This window comes from Chelon labrosus (genome assembly GCF_963514085.1).
Source record: "Chelon labrosus genome assembly, chromosome: 22".
Classification (NCBI taxonomy): Eukaryota; Metazoa; Chordata; class Actinopteri; order Mugiliformes; family Mugilidae; genus Chelon; species Chelon labrosus.
The window spans coordinates 21,906,664-21,925,361 of NC_140355.1; the positions used below are offsets into that span (position 1 = coordinate 21,906,664).

Below are 18,698 nucleotides of genomic sequence, written 5' to 3' on the forward strand. Positions count from 1 at the left end.
AGTTAAACTAGCCAGCTCATATTTTTTACCCGTAAATTCTGTTTTTGTACAAATTAAACAATCAACACATAACAGGTTAGCTAGTTATTTCCCTCTACTACTATTCTTTATGCTAAGCTAAGCTAACTGGCTCCGAGCTAAGCTAAAATAGCTGGCTCTTGAGTGTAGCTTTGTATTTTCTCAAATTCTGTTTTTGTACAAATTAAACAATCAACAGAAAACATGTCAGCCAGCTGTTTCCCTCACTATTTTTTATTTTTTTTGTGCTAAGCTAAAGTAGCCAGCTTCCGCGCTAAACTAATCTGACCTTCCCCACTGGATGTAGGTTTGTATAATCTCTACAAACATTGTTTACGCATGTACCACCCCATGAGCTCACATAAAGTTCAACGTGATTGCTGGGAAATGAAATCTGTGGTCATGTCAATATCTTTTTGTGATGACTGACGCGATTAATCACATTTCCTGTGCAGCTCAATGCTGCTTATCAAGACAACCGCAAAGAAACAAGAGAGAGCATATTGTCAAATAAATGTATTTATTTGTTTATTTTACTTTAAATCCATTTAAAAATTCTCAGAGAAGAGGTGACGTAGTTCTGATTTCCACCTGGAGAAAGGTGAGAAGTCTTTGCACTGGGTTTGTGGCTTGTCTTTTAAGTAGACCAAGTGAAAGCTGAGAGCTGAAGAATAAAAGAGGAAGAAAGAGGAGGAGCCAGCAGATGGTCGAGAACAGGATTCGGAGGTAAGATAGTCAGATAGGAGGGCTCTTCCTGAGTTGAGCTCTTTGCTCTGCGGGGCTTTTATCTGCTTTCTACACTCCACCACACTATGGACTAAACCGCCACGCCAGTTATTTCTACCCAGGACGCTTTGAGGCACATTATAAGGTAGGAAAACTCCTTTCCAGTTCACTCTTTGCATGTTGCTTCTTACTTCTTGAGCCTTTAAAAGTCTCTCAGCTGTTCAGTCAGTCAGGGATGCAAAACGAGACAAGCCCTGTGTTTTATTCTGTTCTTTACGTGTCTTTCAGCCAAAGCTCACACAGCATAGTCAAGACAGCAGATCTCTCTGTTTCTCTAAAGAGGTGTTATGTTTTTTTTTTTTTTAAATCGACATAAAAGTGCTGGAGAGAGAGAAAGACAGAGAGAGCGCTCTGAAATGTGTGGTATGCAGCCATGCCTATCAGGTCTCTGCATGTGAAAAACTCTAATTCTCTTCTCGGCCTCTTCTCTCCCTCAAGAGCTTCGGCTAAATTCTTTTGTGCTGAAAAAAAGAGGCTTGGACGCACAACTCTTCCAGAAGGCGCTCTGCCTCCGTGCCAAGATTAACATCAAGTACACAATGCATATGCTGTAGTCGGAGGTTCTCTGGTGCCAGCGACAAAAAAGAAACTTCCTAAAAGTCACATTTATTGTAGTGAGGCTACGATTGTGCTCATTTGTATGTGGTACTTTTTTTTTTTTTTTTTTTTTTGCTGGGTGTAACTGATAGTTCCTCCTTTTATGTGAGGCTAAAAAGTCCCACGCTACAAAAACTCTGCCTCATGACTCCTGTTAATGAATGCTCATGCAGATTATTTACCGTTACTTAAAGATATTTTCTCCAATACGAAGCTGAGTGAGTATTTCTAAACATTTTGAGAAGAGCTTCTGCAGAAGTTCCACCTGTGTCGTGCACAGGTGGAGTTTAGAGAAAGTTCCTGAATGGATTCCACTCCCTTCTTCATGCAGGAAACATTTCCAGGTAATTTATGCATCTGATTTGAATATTTAAGGGAAAGCATCTGTGTGCATGGCACAGAGAAAATGCACAAAACCCGTTAGCTGTCGCTGATCAGGTCAGAGATGGAAATGATAAGATAAGACTTCCGACAAATGAGCGTCGGAAGGATCGAGTTGTGATGTTTATCTTCTCTGGTTTCTGTTTGGAGGTTGGTCGGCTTCCGTTGCATTTCCACCACAGCTGTTTTAGCATCCAGTTATATCTGAGGGGAGGATGATGGCTGCTAATATTTCACACGCTCTCCCACTTAGACAGAGGCGTCCTGGTTCTTCACGCACGTCTAAATGTCACGCAGCTGGGAGTTTCACTACTACTCAGAAATTACAGTAATTTACGTCCAACGTCAGCGTCTGGTTCTTGGTTCCAGCTAGAATGAATGTTAATTATGTTGAGCAACAGGTGGTGGTTACGTAACAGAGACGAGGGAGAATTATTTCTTCTTTTTTTGGCGGCTGAATGCAAATAGAAATAAATAGAATTATAACAGTATTTAGCATTTACACTTGAGTTACTCAAGAAGATAAAAACCTTTTTACTACCTAGCAGTGAACGCACAATTAATTACTCTCTCCATCAATTAAAAGATGAACTGTAGATATTATAATTAAATTATAATTCAATGCACAAATTAAACAATTTTGCCTCTGCTACTAGTCTTTGTGCTAAGCTAAGCTAGCTATCTCTTTAATGTACATTTACTTAGCATATTTAGCATATGTACTTGATTTCCAGAAGTTATATGAGATGATCCATTAAACTCACATATCTATATGATGAATATGAAGGTAAAACCAGGAGATGGTTAGCTTTGTGGAAAACTACATATTGTGGCATTTAAAAGAAACGTTAGCCTGGTGTTTGCCTCTGCTACAGGTCTTTATGCTAAGCTATGGCTAAGCTAGCCAGCTCTTGGATGTACATTTATATAAAGATTCTTCTTCATATACTTAAATAACAACAGTATTTGGCATAGGCCTATAGCCCGCGCTTGTTTTCAAACTCAAGAAGCTCAATATGTCTTGATCGCTATATGCTAAGGTGTAACCAGAAGTTGCATAGCTTAGCTGAGAGCTAGCTAGTCCTTGTGCATAGCATCTTAAATAAATGCGCCAAATTGTACAGGCTGCTAAAAACAATTTTGATCTGTGAGCTCACAGGAGCTTGGAGCTGGGTTTCTTAACTGCCACAGAGCAAGGCTAGCTGCTTTCATCTGTTTCCTAGCTTTATGCTAAGCTATGCTAACAGGCGTGTTGTGGTAACATGATATGATGATAATAATCTAAGTTTAGCTTTACTACTCACTCAGTGTAGCTTCATTAGCTTCTTAGCAGACAGCTAGCTGGTGCGACTGTGCTACAGTTCAAAGAGCTTAGCTGCTAATTAGCTAAATGTTTTCCATAGAAGTGAGTGAATACTAAGTTTAACCTCTGTGTTTATCTGCCCGTACCAACTGATAACATAGCAGGAGTGTTTTTAGCTCGTTGCCCACAGGTGTAGTCCCCCAGTTAACAAAAATGAAATCTGTTTTCGCTGACAACAGCCTATATGCTGCTACAAGAACCACTAGCATGACTTGCTAGTTGCTAGTGTCGTCTGGAAGTGTCATGTGAGCTGTGGTCGAGAAGCTGAAACTAATTATTTGTGGGTTTTAAAAACCCCAAACCAAAAGAATGTGATCATTCCGGGAAAAGTAATTTCCCAACAGTTGGCCCCAGATTCACTCTGAATGTTGTTTTATGACTTGACTTCCTCATTCAGATCGTTTTTTATCTAACAACCTGTTTGTGTCTGCAGATGAGTGACCAGGACAGCAGCACCTCCGCCTCCCAGACAGAGGGAGAATTTGAAGAAGAGATGGACGAGGAGCAGGACCGAGGGATGGAGGAAGAGGAGGAAGAAGAAGAAGAGAGAAAAAATGAGAAGGACCGAGGTAGCCCAGTCCCCAGTCTGTCCAACTTCTCCTCCTCCCTTCGCGCCGTCATACGCATCAAAAACAAGTACCAGGCCATGAAGAAGCGGCGCCAGGAGATGGCGCTGGGGGTGGGAGGAGCCGGGGCCCTGATGGGGGCGCCGGCACGCACCAGCCCCAAGATCTTCACCTTCGACAGCCTCACCCCCAGCGCCTTCTCCGGCCTGGCGTCCTCCGTCCCCCAGAAGAAGAAGAAGAGGAGGAGGAAGCGAGTGCTCTTCCCCAACGGAGGAGGCTGCAGGGCGCCGCCCAAGCAGGAGCACAGCCGAGCCAAGTACTGCCTCTACCTGCTCTTCGCCATCGTCTTCATCCAGGTAACTAAAACATGATTCTGTCTCCTCCCAGGTGGATTGTTTAAAATAAAGTCACCACAAAGACGTACTAATAAACTATAAAATGATGGAAAAGGCGACAAAAATGGAGGATTTATTGAACTTTAATGGGTCGGTAATAAATAAATCTAGATTATTAGTTAATAAATATACTACTGTAGCCATTAACGGTTAGAAATAGACTATCTAAACAATCTGTTGATGTAAGAAATGTGTCGGTCTGTTGTCAACTATTTAAAAACCAAACTACGGAGCCATAAATTTTCGGTTAAGTCATAAAAATGAGCCGTTCCTGCTCGACAATAGATTCTTTCCAGATGCTCTGTGTCCTGATTGGTTCAATATTTGGTTCAGATCTGGATGAAACGTCTTCTAGACCAGCTGAACTTGTTCCAGCTTGGAGTATACTAACTGGTCTTGCAGGTTTTTGCAGCACTTAAATGTTCTTTACAAGTAACATCGTCTTGAAGAATCCTTTTTATTAAAAGCTGCTGTTCCTTGGTTAAATCTGTGAAGGTCCTCAGTCCTCCAGGTCATGAGGTATCCAGAGAAGATCTAGATCTAGAAGACGTTTCATCCTAGTCTTCAGTTCTAATAGACTGGTGGGTGGTTGGGGTTTAAATGGGAACATCTGTGGGTGGTGTCCACCTGAAACTAGAGTCTGTTAACGACCTGATACTCACCTGGAATTGGAGGAACCAGTTTTGATTATTCCCCAATGAATGGAACCATAAAAGTTCAATTCACCCTTCACACCTTGAGGCTGGAGAAAGAAAACGAGATTAAAACAGTTTCCTCTTAATTCCAGGTGAGTATCTGGTCGTTTGACTCTAGTTTCAGGTGGACACCACCCACAGTAACACAAAACATTTAGCTAATTAGCAGCTAAGTTCTTTTTAATGTAGCACAATGACACCAGCTAGCTGTCTGCTAAGAAGCTAATGAAGCTACGCTGAGTGAGTAGTAATGCTAAACTGACTTGGATTATTATCATCATCTGAAGTTACCACAACACGCCTGTTAGCATAGCTTAGCATAAAGCTAGGAAACAGGTGGAAACAGAAGCTCTGTGGCAGTTAAGAAACCCAGCTCCAAGCTCCTGTGAGCTCACAGATCAAAATTGTTTTCAGCAGCTTGCACAATTTGGCGCATTTATTTAAGATTATGTTAGCTATGCACAAAGACTAGCTGTCTCTCAGCTAAGCTATGCATCTTCTGGTTATACCTTAGCATATAGCGATCAAGAGATATTGATCTCTTTGAGTAAAAAACTCAGCATTGGCTATGTGCTAAATACTGTTATTGTTTAAGTATATGAAGAAGAATCTTTATACAAATGTACATCCAAGAGCTGGCTATCTTAGCTTAGCATAAAGACCTGCAGCAGAGGCAAACGCTGGGCTAACGTGTCTTTTAAATGCTGCAATATGTAGATTTCCGTAAAGCTAGGCTAAGCCTCTCCTGGTTGTTTTGTACTTACTTGAACTAAAGACTTGGATAAAACATGAAGCTTTTAATCCTCAAACATCTTTGTGAAGATTAAATAACCTTAGCCTCCATTTCTGTCCAGGTGTACAACGCCATAGAGAACCTGGATGACCACGTTCTCAGATATGACCTGGAGGGGCTGGAGAAGACCCTGAGGAGGGAGGTGTTTGGGCAGCAGGGGGCGGTGGAGGGTCTGCTGTCCCACCTGAAGGACTACCTGTCCACCTACGTCCACAACAAGCCCCTGGTGGTGTCCCTACACGGCCCCAGCGGCGTGGGCAAGAGCCACCTGGGGCGCCTCCTGGCCGGACACTTCCGCTCTGTGGTGGGCGAGACGCTGGTGCTGCAGTACTACGTCCTCCACCACTGCCCCCAGGAGGCCGACGCCCTGCAGTGCGCCGCCGACCTCGCCGCCATCATCTCGGAGATGGTGGAGCGCGCCGAGGAGGAGGAGAAGATCCCGCTCTTCATCTTCGACGAGGCCGAGCACATGCACGGAGAGATCCTGGACGCGCTGTGGCAGCTGGTGGCGTCCAAGCAGTCCAACGAGTACCTGAACGCCGTCTACCTGTTCCTGAGCAACCTGGGCCACGGGCACATCACCAAGCACATGCTGCACAACTCCTCGAGTATTTCAATGTCGTCCGGTCGCCACGGTAACCTAGTAAAAGAGCTGACTCCGATTTTACGCGCCACCCTGGAGCAGCTCCACCCGCTGTGGACGGAGGCCGAGCTCCTGCCGCTGGGCCTTCTGGAGAAAGGTCACGTGATGGAGTGCTTCCTGGACGAAATGACCCGAGAGGGCTTCTACCCGGACCATACCAACATAGAGCGCCTGGCGGGGGAGGTCGAGTACTACCCCGCTGTAGGGGACCACGAATACTCGCAGACCGGCTGCAAGCAGGTGGTGGCTAAGGTCAACATGCTGTGAAGTGGTCGGCGGGACATGCTCAGATCATTCACATTCTTTATAAACATGAAGAAAGAAGTTTGTGAGTTTATGAAACTTGAATTGCTCAACTCTGTGCCGAAGCTTTCAACGGAAGTTTTCGCAAAAGAGAAAAAAAAGCAGAAGCAGAAGCACGACGGAAACGATGTTGAGCTCTGATGACGGTCCTGAAAGGGTCAGTTCACCCAAAACGTCTGATTTTAGTCCAAGAGTCTCTCTGTGCAGATGATGTCCAGGTTTAGAGGAATTTAATTAATAGTAACTGTAGCTTTATCTACAGACATTCATGGTCCCCAGAGGATGAATCCTAATGATCTTAATCTTAAATGTTTTACGTTGCACCACAAAGAAATCAAACTCATCTAATTAATATCTACTGAATCATTTCAAGTTCTGTTCATGACTCCCAGAGGATGAACCCCTGTAGTCTCAATAGTTATTGGTTAATAATCCTCAGAGGATGAACCCTACAGACTTTGGTGTTCATTTCATTTTTATTTTAGCCGCGTTATGAGGTTAGCATTTGTAGTTTTGAGTAAAGAAATATATATATATATAGTTGGATAAATTAAATATTAACTTTATTTCTACCATGGCTAGTTCATGCTAGCACTTACCTACATACTAGCATGCTAGCATGTCTTAGCTTTTGGTTAAACCTTGTATTCTAAATGTTTATTTTTTTTTCCCCTGCATCCAAAAAGTTTGAAATGGAAATATTATCTGTGAGGTGAATATGAAGCTAATGCTATCCGCTAATAATCTTAGCTTAGCATTCACATTAAGAAGAACAGGAAACAACTAACTCTGTCTATAGGAAATAGTCCCAAACATAACTGACGTCCTTTAAGATAGAAATTCTCATTGTCCTGGTTAGTTTTTGTTCCTTAAGTTTTCATGTTAGCATTTAGCTCAAATCCCCACCACACTTACATGCTGCTAGCATGTCCTAGCCTTTGTTTAAATGTTATTTTCCTGATTAGATATTAAGTAGAATTTATTTTAGCAGTGTACAAAGCTTAATCACAGACACAACGGTTAACATCTGCATGGTGAATATGAAGAAGTCACGGCCGTCGGCTAAATTAGCTTAGCTGAGCCGTTGTAGTGATTTGGGTGAACTGATCCTTTATCCCCGTTCAGACAAAACTAATTTCAGCAACATGTGAATGCTGATGAAGAAAAGAAAATAAAGACTTTTGTGATGTAAAAAAAGTAAAATATGAACCTGGAAGATAAGATAATACGAGTTAAACCGATATTCATTCATTTATAACTCGTCGGTTACTAATTCTCAGTTTAGGACGATCAGATAAAGTCTTTTTTTTTTGTCAGGCGTTTCTGCTTGACTTTAATAAGTGCTAGTGCAATCCTACAGAAGAAGCTAAAGCCAGCTAGCTAAGCGTCTTTAGCTTGTAGCAGGGTGAATCTCACTTGCATTACAAAGCATCTCTTCAAGGACACGTGGGAACGTTTATTTATTTTCCTGGAGATACTGTATGTTCACATCCAAAGACATGAACCAACCCTCAGACTTGCACCGACGTAGAAATCTAACGAGAAACGTGTTAATTACGGTGTTTAGGTTCATCTGTACTTTTTTTATAAATGTAAACTTTAATGTGTCGTGTGCCTTGAAATTAAAGACACGATTTAAACACTGATGCTGTAAAATTCTTCTCATTTAATCTTCTGCCAAGACTTAGATTAATATATCAAAGCAAGCATGACGCTGCGGCTACTCAGCTTAGCTTAGCATTAAGACTAAGAGCGGGAAACGACTAGCCGAGCTCTGTTCACATAAGTACCTTTCATTAATGAGAAATGTACATTTACTACAGATCACGTAGTATTTTTAGTATGCATTAGTATTCCTTATTACTTCCTGTCTTTATGCTAAGCTAAGCAAGGCAGCTGCTAGCTCTAGTGTGACACTTCCTAAGACTTAGATGAAAATATTAATATAGCCCTCTTGTCTGTATGGTGAATATGAAGCAACTGCCACCAGCTAATTAGCTTAGCATAGCATTAAGGCAAGAAACAACTATCCAGCATAAAACCAGAAATCCTTTCACTTAAGTTTTTCTACAGATTAAATTTTATAGTTCTAGTATTATGTCATTTTTGTTATTATTACTTCCTGGCTGTATGCTAAGCTAAGCTAGACAGCTGCTACCACTAGCTCCACATGTGGAATCCTCAAATCTGAAAGGAACATTTTTTCATTACTAAACTGCTTTCCTGCCAAGACTTAGATTAAGATACTGATAGCATTTGCTTGCCTGTATGGTGAATATGAAGCAACTGCCACCAGCTAATTAGCTTAGCTTAGCATTCGGGCAAGAAACGAACTATTCAGCATAAAACCAGAAATCCTTTCACTTAAGTTTTTCTACAGATTAAATGTTATAGTTCTAGTATTATGTCATTTTTCTTATTATTACTTCCTGGCTTTATGCTAAGCTAAGCTAAACAGCTGCTACCACTACCTCCACATGTGGAATCCTCAAATCTGAAGAGAAGAGTTTTCCATTATTAAACTGCTTTCTTGCCAAGTCTTAAAATACGGAGCATTTACTTGTCTGTATGGTGAATATGAAGCCTATGCTATGCTATGCTATGCTATGCTATGCTAGGCTAGATAGCTTAGCATAGCATTAGGGCAAAACAAACTACCTAGCATAAAACCAGAAATTCTTTCACGTAAGTTTTTCTACTGATTCAATTTTATAGTTCTAGTAATTTGTCATATTTTTTTTATTATTATTACTTCCTGTCTTTATGCTAAGCTAAGCTAAACAGCTGCTACCTTTAGCTTCATGTGCAGAATACATAAGGAAGTTTTCCATTACCAAGACTTAAACTACTGGTAGCATTTGCTCGTCTGTATGGTGAATATGAAGCTACTGCCACCAGCTAATTAGCCTAGCTTAGCATTAAAGCTAATTAAAGAGCGGGAGTCGAAAAATGTCACATATCTCCGACACCGTTTTTCCATTTTTTTATTATTAGAATTCCCTTCGTTTACATTGGAAAAAAAAATGAGGTACTGTGTCTAACGGACAAAGAAAAATGAGCGTAACAATCATGACAACACAACGAGATGGAAAAATAAACAACAACAACACATTCTGACGCATGTGGGGGGAGACACAACACCCTCTTCTTTGTCCCGTCACGTTGTGGAGGACAGGACGAAGCTGCTGTGTTTTTATGTACAGGTCTTAGAGGCGATCGCTGACATCCCTCGAGCGCAGCATGAAATCAGTCGACGCGTAAAAACATCCTCACAGATAGATGAAAACAACAAAGTAGAAAAGAAAACTAACCTACGGCAGCTACCAGAAGATTCCACTACGTTGGTTTCACCTACCGAGACGAGGACACCAGAACGTCCTCCGTCCGGGAGCCGCTCCTCCATGATTCAGCCGTGAAAACGGATCAAATCGTCCAAATTAAATAGAAAAATAATAGAAAACAGACACTCTGCACCATTTTTTTTAAACCAAGCGAATAAGCTTTTTGCGTTGTTTCATTCTTACATGCTTTAACGAAGCTTTAACAAGCTACACATTTACACCAACGACTACTTCATCCGATGACCTACCAGTAAATAAATAAATAGTGGCGCCGCTAAAAACAGCTTCAGGATCGACCTCCACACTCGACTATCACTGTCAGAAATGATCATTAGAGGCGTGAACATGGGGGGAGGCAGGGAGGGAGGGAGGGAGGGACATGTGAGGGAGAGTCCAGAGACGAGGAAGAGGAGCTACGTGGTGAAGGTGTTGGTAGTGGTGGTTGGTTGGGTGGTTTTCTTCTTCTTCTTCTTCTTTTTCTTCGTTGGTGCGTCTCCTCTTTACGCCTCCAGCTCGAAGCCCATGCCGACCTTGTGTCCGCCGGCGTTGAAGTTCTTCCCGTCGATGAGAGCTGAGAGGGTGACCTTGACGCCTGAAGAGACGCCCCGACAAAAAAAAACAAAAAACATTTAATACGTGAAATCAAAGCCGACGCGACGGTTTAAAGAAAAGAAAAGAAGATTTAACGCGTTGATTCACATCAGTGACGAGAATCAGAGCAGCTGACTCCATCAACATGTTCACTATGATCAGATCAGACCCATGGATGAGCTGGTAACCATGGTAACCTTCACTAATCATCTAGTAAATGAACATCAGGTTGAGGAGTTTCCAGGTAAGGTTTCTCCTCCTCCTCCTGACTTTTATTCTTTTCTCCTCCTTCCTCCCTTCTTCTTCTCCCCCTTCTCCTGCCTTAAACTTTTCTTCTTCCTCTCCTCTTTCCTCCCCCTTCATCTTCTCCTCCTTCTAATTCTAATGTTTCTTATTCTTCTCCTCCTTTTCCTCCCCCACTTCCTTCTTCTCCTTCTCTTCATTCTCCCTTTTATTCTTCAACACCTCCTTCTCCTACTTCCTGTTCCTTCTCCTCCTGCTTCTCTTTCTTCTCCTTCTCCACCTCCTCTTCCTTCTCTCACTCCTTTTTGTTCTTTCTCTTGTTCTTCATTTTCCTTCTCTTCTCCTCCTTTACCTCCTCCACTACCTTTTACGTCTCTTCATTCTCCTTTTATCCTTCACGCCTCCTTCTCCTACTTCCTGTTCTTCTTCTCCCTTTTCTTTCTGCCCTCTTCCTCCATCTATTTCTTCTCCTCATCCTCCTCTTCTTCTTTTACACCTCCTCTTTTCTTCTCCTTCTTCTATTTGTCCTCATTCTCCTCCTCCTGAATTTTATTCTTTTCTCCTCATCTTTCCTCCCTTCCTTTTTTCCCCCCTCTCCTACTTCAAACTTTTCTTCTTCCTCTCCTCGTCCCTCCCCCTTCATCTTCTCCTCCTTCTAATGTTTCTTCTTCTCCTCCTTTTCCTCCCTCGCTTCCTTCTTCTCCTTCTCTTCATTCTCCTTATTATCCTCCAACGCCTCCTTCTCTTACTTCCTGTTCTTCTTGTCCCTTTTCTTTTCGTCCTTCCTCCTCTCTCGTCCTCTTCCTTCTCCTCTTTCCTCCCCCCTTCTCCTACTCTTCCAACTTTTCTTCTTCCTCTCCTCTTCCTCATTCTGGGCCTCCTTCTTCTCCTCCTTCTAATGTCTCTTCTTCTCCTTTACCTCCTCTTCTACCTTCTACTTCTCTTCACGCCTCCTTCTCTCTTTCCTTTTTGACCTCCTCCTCCGACATATTTTTCTTCTCCTCCTCCTCTTCTTTTACACCTCCTCTTTTCTCCTCCTGTTCTATTTCTCCTCATCAGTGATATCTGATGGCGTCACTGTATGCAGTCTCCATGGCAACAGTTCATCTAATAACCAGGATGTGGTTGTACGTACCTGGCCGCAGACTCTGGGTGTAGCCGACTCCGATCAGGCTGGCGTTGTTCACTTTGGCCTGTGAGGGGGAGGGAGGGGGTGAGGGAGGGGGAGAGGGGTGAGACAAGAGGAGACGTGAAACAAACCAGGACGACGGCGTGGAGCGAACCCATGAGACGTCTGAGCAGCACTCACCGACAGAGAGGCGTCTTTGTCCAGCTTGTATTTGGCGGCGATGCCGAAGCGAGTGTTGTTGCTGCCGGCGGTCCAGGCCAGAGTCACCGCCGTCTCCAGCTCGTCGTTCACCTTCTGGTAGATGGAGCCGCCGAACTCGGTCCCGTCGTTACTGAGAGAGGACAGGTATGTTATTGAGATAAAGTCTTTAAATGATCAGGACGACGCTCTCAGAGTTAGAAACACCGTGTGAAGCACTCACACGTTGGTGTGCAGCTGGAAGTCTCCGGCCCTGTATCCCAGGGCGAAGTTGTTCTGGGCCAGTTTGGACTTGGCCGTGTCGAAGGCCATCTGGTAGCCGGCCAGCCAGCCCTCGTAGCCCAACACGGCGTTGGCGTGGATGATGGGGCCCTCGAAGTCGACGTCGCAGCCCAGGTTGACGTACTCACGCTTGTAGCCGCTCTTCAGCTTCCCGCTCTTCTTACTGAGGAAGAGGATGAAGAAACAGTCGAAGGTTAGATCAGCTCTAAAGGTACGAACACACCAGACACCAAAGAACTGTGACGGTACTTCAATAGCTGCTGTTAGCTGGAGGCTAGGAAGAGCTGCTGTTAGCTGGAGGCTAGGAAGAGCTACTGTTAGCTGGAGGCTAGGAAGAGCTGCTGTTAGCTGGAGGCTAGGAAGCCAGGGATAGCTACTGTTAGCTAGAGGCTAGCAAGCTAGGAAGAGCTGCTGTTAGCTGGAGGCTAGGAAGCCAGGAATAGCTACTGTTAGCTAGAGGCTAGCAAGCGAGGAAGGGCTACTATTAGCTGGAGGCTAGGAAGCTAGGAAGAGCTGCTGTTAGCTGAAGGCGAGGAAGCCAGGAATAGCTACTGTTAGCTAGAGGTTAAGAAGCTAGAAAGGGCTACTATTAGCTGGAGGCTAGGAAGCTAGGAAGAGCTGCTGTTAGTTCTTTAAGCTGAGGAACCAATCAGAATCTCCAACAGTGAAAAGACAAATAAGGAATGTAAAAGATGTGAACCGACTGGTGTGAATATGAAAGAATAGCAGAGCTAGGTTTGTGGTTATTTCCTTGTTATTTCTGAAGCTACAAGACTTTCTTCTCCTTTTATTTGTGGTTTTAAGCCACAGTCAGTCTGGATTAATAAACCACATCATGTCCCCAGGTGAAACTAATCCTGTGTGAATGCTGCACTGGAAAGAAATTAATAACCTTGTTTGTTTTCTCTCTTTAAAACCTCTGCCTTTAACGTTTAACACAAAGGTTTTCATCAGCGTACCAGTTGTCTTTTATAATTTTGCAACATTTATGATTCACTAAACCACAAAATTATTTAAAAAGAGAAAAAGGAGAAACGGCTCTAATAGAAACTGATATAGTAACAAGAGTGAAGAGGAAGTAAATGAGTGTAGCTGGTTAAATACAGACTCAACCAACAGCAGCTGAATATTAACAGAACAAGTCGTGTCTCACCCTGTGTTCGGGACAAAAGACGTGTCCAAGGCGACCTTCAGTCCTTGAGCCAGCTGTGGGTGAGGTTAAAACATCAGTTTAAGGTCGGGGGGGGAGGAGACTTCTACGATTAAATCAGATTTATAAATCCCATAATAACTGACCTGGTCCTCCACGGTGACCTCGGTAGCCAGAGTGTTGTCTGTGTTCCACTTCTGGTTGAAGCTCAGACCCAGCTCCTTCATCTTGTACTTGGTCTCCAGGCTTCCAGACGCCTTCCCTGTGTCTGTGTTACTGGAGCCAGATGTGTTGAACTCCTGGAGGAGGAGGAGGAGGAGGAGGAGGACGAGGAGGACACAGAGTTAGACCCAGAAAAGATCCAGAGAGTTGACAAATAAAAAAGGTTTGGTTCTTGACGATGATGAAGACACCAGGGACACGTTAAATGAACACAAAGACACAGAGAAGATAAACTGGACGAACACAACTGTGCTAATGTTAGCTAGTGTTGGCTAATGTTGGCTAATGTCGGATAATTTTGGCTAATTTTGGCTAATGTTAGCTCACGTTGGTTTGGGTAATGTTAGCTAATGTTGTCTAACGTTGGCTTGGCTAATGTCAGCTAATGTCGGCTAATGTCGGCTAATTTTGGCTAATTTTGGCTAATTTTGGCTAATGTTAGCTCACGTTGGCTTGGCTAATGTTAGCTAATGTTGGCTAACGTTGGCTTGCCTAATGTCAGCTAATGTTGGCTAATGTTGGTTAATGTCGGCTAATTTAGGCTAATGTTAGCTAATGTTGGCTAATGTTGGCTAATGTTGGCTAATGTTAGCTAATGTTGGCATGCTTAAGTAAATACTGAACTTTTACTTTCACAGATTTGGAAAGAAAGATAGAAAGAAGGAAAGATGAAGGAAAGTAGGAAGGAATGAAGGAATGAAATAAGGAAGGAAGGAAGGAAAGAAGGTAGGAAGGATGGAAGGAAAGAAGGAAGGAAGGAAGGAAGGATAGAAAAAAGGAAGGAAGGACAGAAGGAAAGAAGGATGGAAGGAAAGAAGGAAGGAAAGTAGGAAGGAAAGAGGGAAGGATGGAAGAAAGGACAGAAAAAAGGAAGGAAGGATGGAAGGAAGAAGAGAAAAAAGGAAGGATGGAAGGAAAGAAGGAAGGAAAGAGGGAAGGAAAGAAGGAAAGAAAGTAGGAAGGAATGACGGACGGAAAGAGGGAAGGATGGAAGGAAAGAAGGAAGGAAGGAGAGAAAAAGGAAGGAAGGATGGAAGGATGGAAGGACAGAAGGAATGAACCACTATCACATGAATCAGTGATGTCTGTTCATTAATAATGAGCCTTTAACAGATTCTGGTCTTGGAGCTGAGAACCAAACTAAACTAGAAACTAATCTGAACTCGTCTTCATTCCTCTTCATCACCAGTGACCTGGTTCCTCTGATGATAGAAGAAGCTTCCAGGGTTCAGTTCTAATCTGAGTCATTGTCTCTAAAATAAATCAGATCTTAACATGTGAGAGTCTTTTCATCTTGTTCTAAAATATGTCTCATGTCTCCAAGTCAACAAGCAGCTGTTCTTGGTTCTGAACCAACGGTACCAGCAGCAACAAATGTTTATTTACCGACAGAGAAAGACGTATTTTAACAGCAGGTGTGAACATTAAGTGATTAACTGATTAGTGACAACGACAACAACAACAACTGATGAGGAAACTTAAAGACATGAAGAAGAGTAGAAATGTAAACCAGGAGCTTCATGCTGCAGGAACGAAGGATTAAAGCAAATTAAACCGTGAGAAGAAAAAGAACGACGGAGCAGAGGAGGACGTTAACAGACAGGATGGATTAAACGGCGTCTCCGCAGTCACGCGGTCCGACAGCGATCTTACCATCTACATTAGAGCGAGAGCAGTCCAGAGCGGCGGCGGCGTTGGCGGCGGCGGCAGCGTTGCCATGGAGACAGAGCAGCAGTTAGGAAGGAAGGAAGCAGGTAGAGACACAGACCGACACACACACACACCTGTGGTCATGGTTCTCTACTACGGGTTTAAACCGAGCGGGTCAACGTCAGCGCCGCTCGCCAACCTGGAAACCTTCAAGCTCCCAGTTACAGCAGGAGTTTGATTATAGCAGTTAGAGGGGGGAGGAGGAGGAGGAGGAGGGGGGGGGGGGGGGGGGAGGAGGGGGAGGAGGGGGCATGAAGATGAAGATCTGCCCTTATTGTTTTATATTTTAATGATTTGTTGGCAGGATGCGTTCAAAGCATGACGCACAAACCAGCCAGAGAGAGAGAGCAGGTAAAACTAAATAAAACTAAAAGGTGTTCTTACCACTCCACTCTGAGATTTGGTCTTGAGGTCCAGCTTGACGACACCGAAGCCTGTTGGGTTTCAAAATAATAATCTTTAAATTAAAAAAAGTGTTTAATAAAAACAGAAAAATCTGAAATTTTAATAAAAAAACAGTTAAAACACTAAAAAATAGATAATTTAAAAACTCTCTGGTGAAAGTTTTGTTTTTATTTTAAAAACAGGCGCATTAGAAAAAGATTATTTAAATTTAAAAACCTTATTAAAGTCTGATAAAAGTATGTTTTAAGGAGAGATTTTACATAACTCAAACATGAAGAGCTTTATAAATAATCAGTAAGATCTTTAAATGAATTCTGAAACGTACCAGGACCCAGAGGAGACCTGGTTCTGGTTCAAAGCCCTGCAGCTGAACGTATTTATTTATTTGATTTATTGCCCAGACCGGCTGTATTAAAAGTAATAAGTAATAATAAAAGCTTCATCTGTAGGTACTATGTAAATGTTTGAACATGTCCCTTAAGATGATTAAAAACTAGTTTAGACGAGCTTAGGTTAGAGTCAAATTAAACTCCAAGATTTATTTCCTGACAGGACTAATGATGTTGTTGCCGGATGATGATAATTTCAGATAATTACATCAATAGTGCGTCATTCAGTATAAAAAAAACCCAAAGGCAGGATGTGGTTCGATTTAATTCCATTTAGTTTTGCAATTAAGTTTAGCATGAGGATGAATTAGCTTAGCACACGTTAATAAGATGACGGTGGCCATTAAATTTAAATACAGACGCCATCTTTAAAATAATCTGCACGCTGAAAAGGAGTCGGTTAAAACCAACACTCACCATAGCCCTTGCTGAATATGTCCTTGGCCGCTTTGCCCAGGTCTGAGTATGAAGGAGGGACAGCCATCGCGCCTGAGGAGACAAAATAAAGATAATATATAACGGTTATATCATATAGAACAGGGGTCTTCAACGTTTTCAAGGCCAAGGGCCCCCGAACTGATGGAGAGATGGAGCGGGGACCCCCTACTTATGTTTATGTCTATTTAAATACATTTAAATAATAATAATAATCAAAGACTGTAAGAAAAGTGGACGCCATGACGGCTGTGCATGTGGAGCTCCCCCTGGTGGCTGGCTGCAGTATAGGTCATATGAGCCCCGCCCCCTCCATGTTAGTGGGCGGGACCAAACTAAAACACGTCAAATAGTGTTTTTTAAGGATGGTTTTATAAATATTTATATAACTTAAATATCTTTCATATCTGTTTCTATGTGATGAAGCTTCTGGACACCAAAATATGTCTATCTATAAAAACAGGACGTGACATCATTATGATTGACAGTTGCCACTGACAACCGCTCCCTGAAGCGGTCCCATAGACTTATGAATGATGCTTAGTTGCATCTAACTGTTAGCATGTTAGCATGAAAGCCTCACAGAGCTGCTAGCATGGCTGCACACTCTTGCTCTTGCTCCTGCTCATTTTTCTACCGTCTCATCTCGACACACGACAACCCACGAGTCACTGTGCTGCACGGGCGCTGCACTGTCCTGGGAGTAAACGCTCATCATCAGAGGAGGGAGAGAGAGAGAGAGAGCATCACATCCTCCATCCTCCACCGAGCCTCTAAGTGACAGCAGTTTTCCAAACAATGATGTCGCCGTCATATGATTCAGCAGCCGAGCCTCTGAGTCTGTGACCTCCAGGAGGGAAAAGGAACAAGCTGTTCTCTGAGAGGCTGCAGAGATGCTAACGTCAACGTGGCTCTGAATCCACACTCAATTTAAAAAAGCTGTGAGGACAATTAGAAGGTCAAGTAAAAAGACACAGGAAACACATGCAGCAGCTCGGTAGCTAACACTGCACCAGAACAAAGGGCTCTATTGCTTTATGGGAAAAATGTCTAAAAGTAAAAAAAAAAAAGGGGCCTGCACCTCCTCCTGAGGACACTGCTGTTAAATCCACATTATTGCTGCAGATGTGCAAACACCTGGATTAGATGAACTCCAAAATGAACAAAGCCCTGCCACAGTCTTTTTCTGCCATTATCAAATAATGCCACACGCTGCTGCATCTCCTGTTTGGGACAAAGGACAACAGATGGGCAGTGGAAGAGGTGTGGGGGTTTGACAGCCAGCTAGCTAGCTAGCTAACCACTAGGCTAACTAGCAAGATAGCTAGTTAGTCACTGCTTAGCCCCCCTACCAGAACACACGCCCCTTCGCAGACAGCTAGCCAGAAACCGGCAAATAAAGTTGCTAAATAATTAACACACGTATTTAAAACTGTAACTCTGACTCTATTACAGTGTTATACGTGTGTTATAGTGCAGTGCACCTATCAACCCCGGGATTAAACAGTGCATTACAAGGCTAAACATCATTACATAACGGATACCGTTAGCTAAACCGCTATAACATGCTAAGAACATATCTAGCTAACCTTGGTGAGAAACGTACAAATACCGCAAATATTTTATTTTATAAAGCTGCAAAGGTGCGTTTAAGTTGCAGCAGCGGCGTTAAAGCTCCTTACCGGTGCAGCAAATGTGTTTAGGAAGGCGGTCTGCAGAGCCTGGAGCGTCCCTGGCGTGATGCTGCGGAGTGGAGTGACAGCTAGCCTAGCTTTAGCCGCGTCTATAACGGGGACAGGGCACAATGAAGGAGACCTAGTACGGAGCATGCGCAGTGCTGGTGAGGGGGAAAAAAAAAGAAAAGTGAACAAAGAGTCGATGCGAGAGCAAGAGATAAATGCGCACACACACACTAACTGCGTTTACATCAGTAAGAAACGTTTAAATAAGAGTTTTTTTTATGTTTATTTGATTCATATTCAAGACAATTTGACAAGAATGACTTTATATTGTTAATATAGGCTACAGAGTTTCATTTTTTTTTTTTTAACATTTTCGGTTGG

At 42.9% G+C, this 18,698-nt stretch overlaps 2 protein-coding genes across 2 annotated transcripts; one reads left to right on the top strand and one right to left on the bottom strand.

Annotated features, from left to right (window-relative positions):
- The first annotated feature begins 593 nt into the window (after window positions 1-593).
- Window positions 594-8,184, top strand: tor4aa (torsin family 4, member Aa). The gene is made up of 3 exons (XM_084572394.1): window positions 594-889; window positions 3,579-4,067; window positions 5,656-8,184. The coding sequence occupies exons 2-3, from the start codon at window positions 3,579-3,581 to the stop codon at window positions 6,502-6,504; spliced, it is 1,338 nt and encodes a 445-aa protein (XP_084428520.1). The 5' UTR covers window positions 594-889; the 3' UTR covers window positions 6,505-8,184.
- A 1,324-nt stretch (window positions 8,185-9,508) lies between these two features.
- Window positions 9,509-18,427, bottom strand: LOC311507640 (non-selective voltage-gated ion channel VDAC2). The gene is made up of 9 exons (XM_084572065.1): window positions 18,318-18,427; window positions 16,618-16,689; window positions 15,791-15,840; window positions 13,621-13,773; window positions 13,478-13,530; window positions 12,266-12,487; window positions 12,025-12,175; window positions 11,851-11,908; window positions 9,509-10,473 (listed from the first exon to the last, which is right to left on the bottom strand). The coding sequence occupies exons 2-9, from the start codon at window positions 16,682-16,684 to the stop codon at window positions 10,382-10,384; spliced, it is 846 nt and encodes a 281-aa protein (XP_084428191.1). The 5' UTR covers window positions 16,685-16,689; window positions 18,318-18,427; the 3' UTR covers window positions 9,509-10,381.
- Window positions 18,428-18,698: the final 271 nt, after the last annotated feature.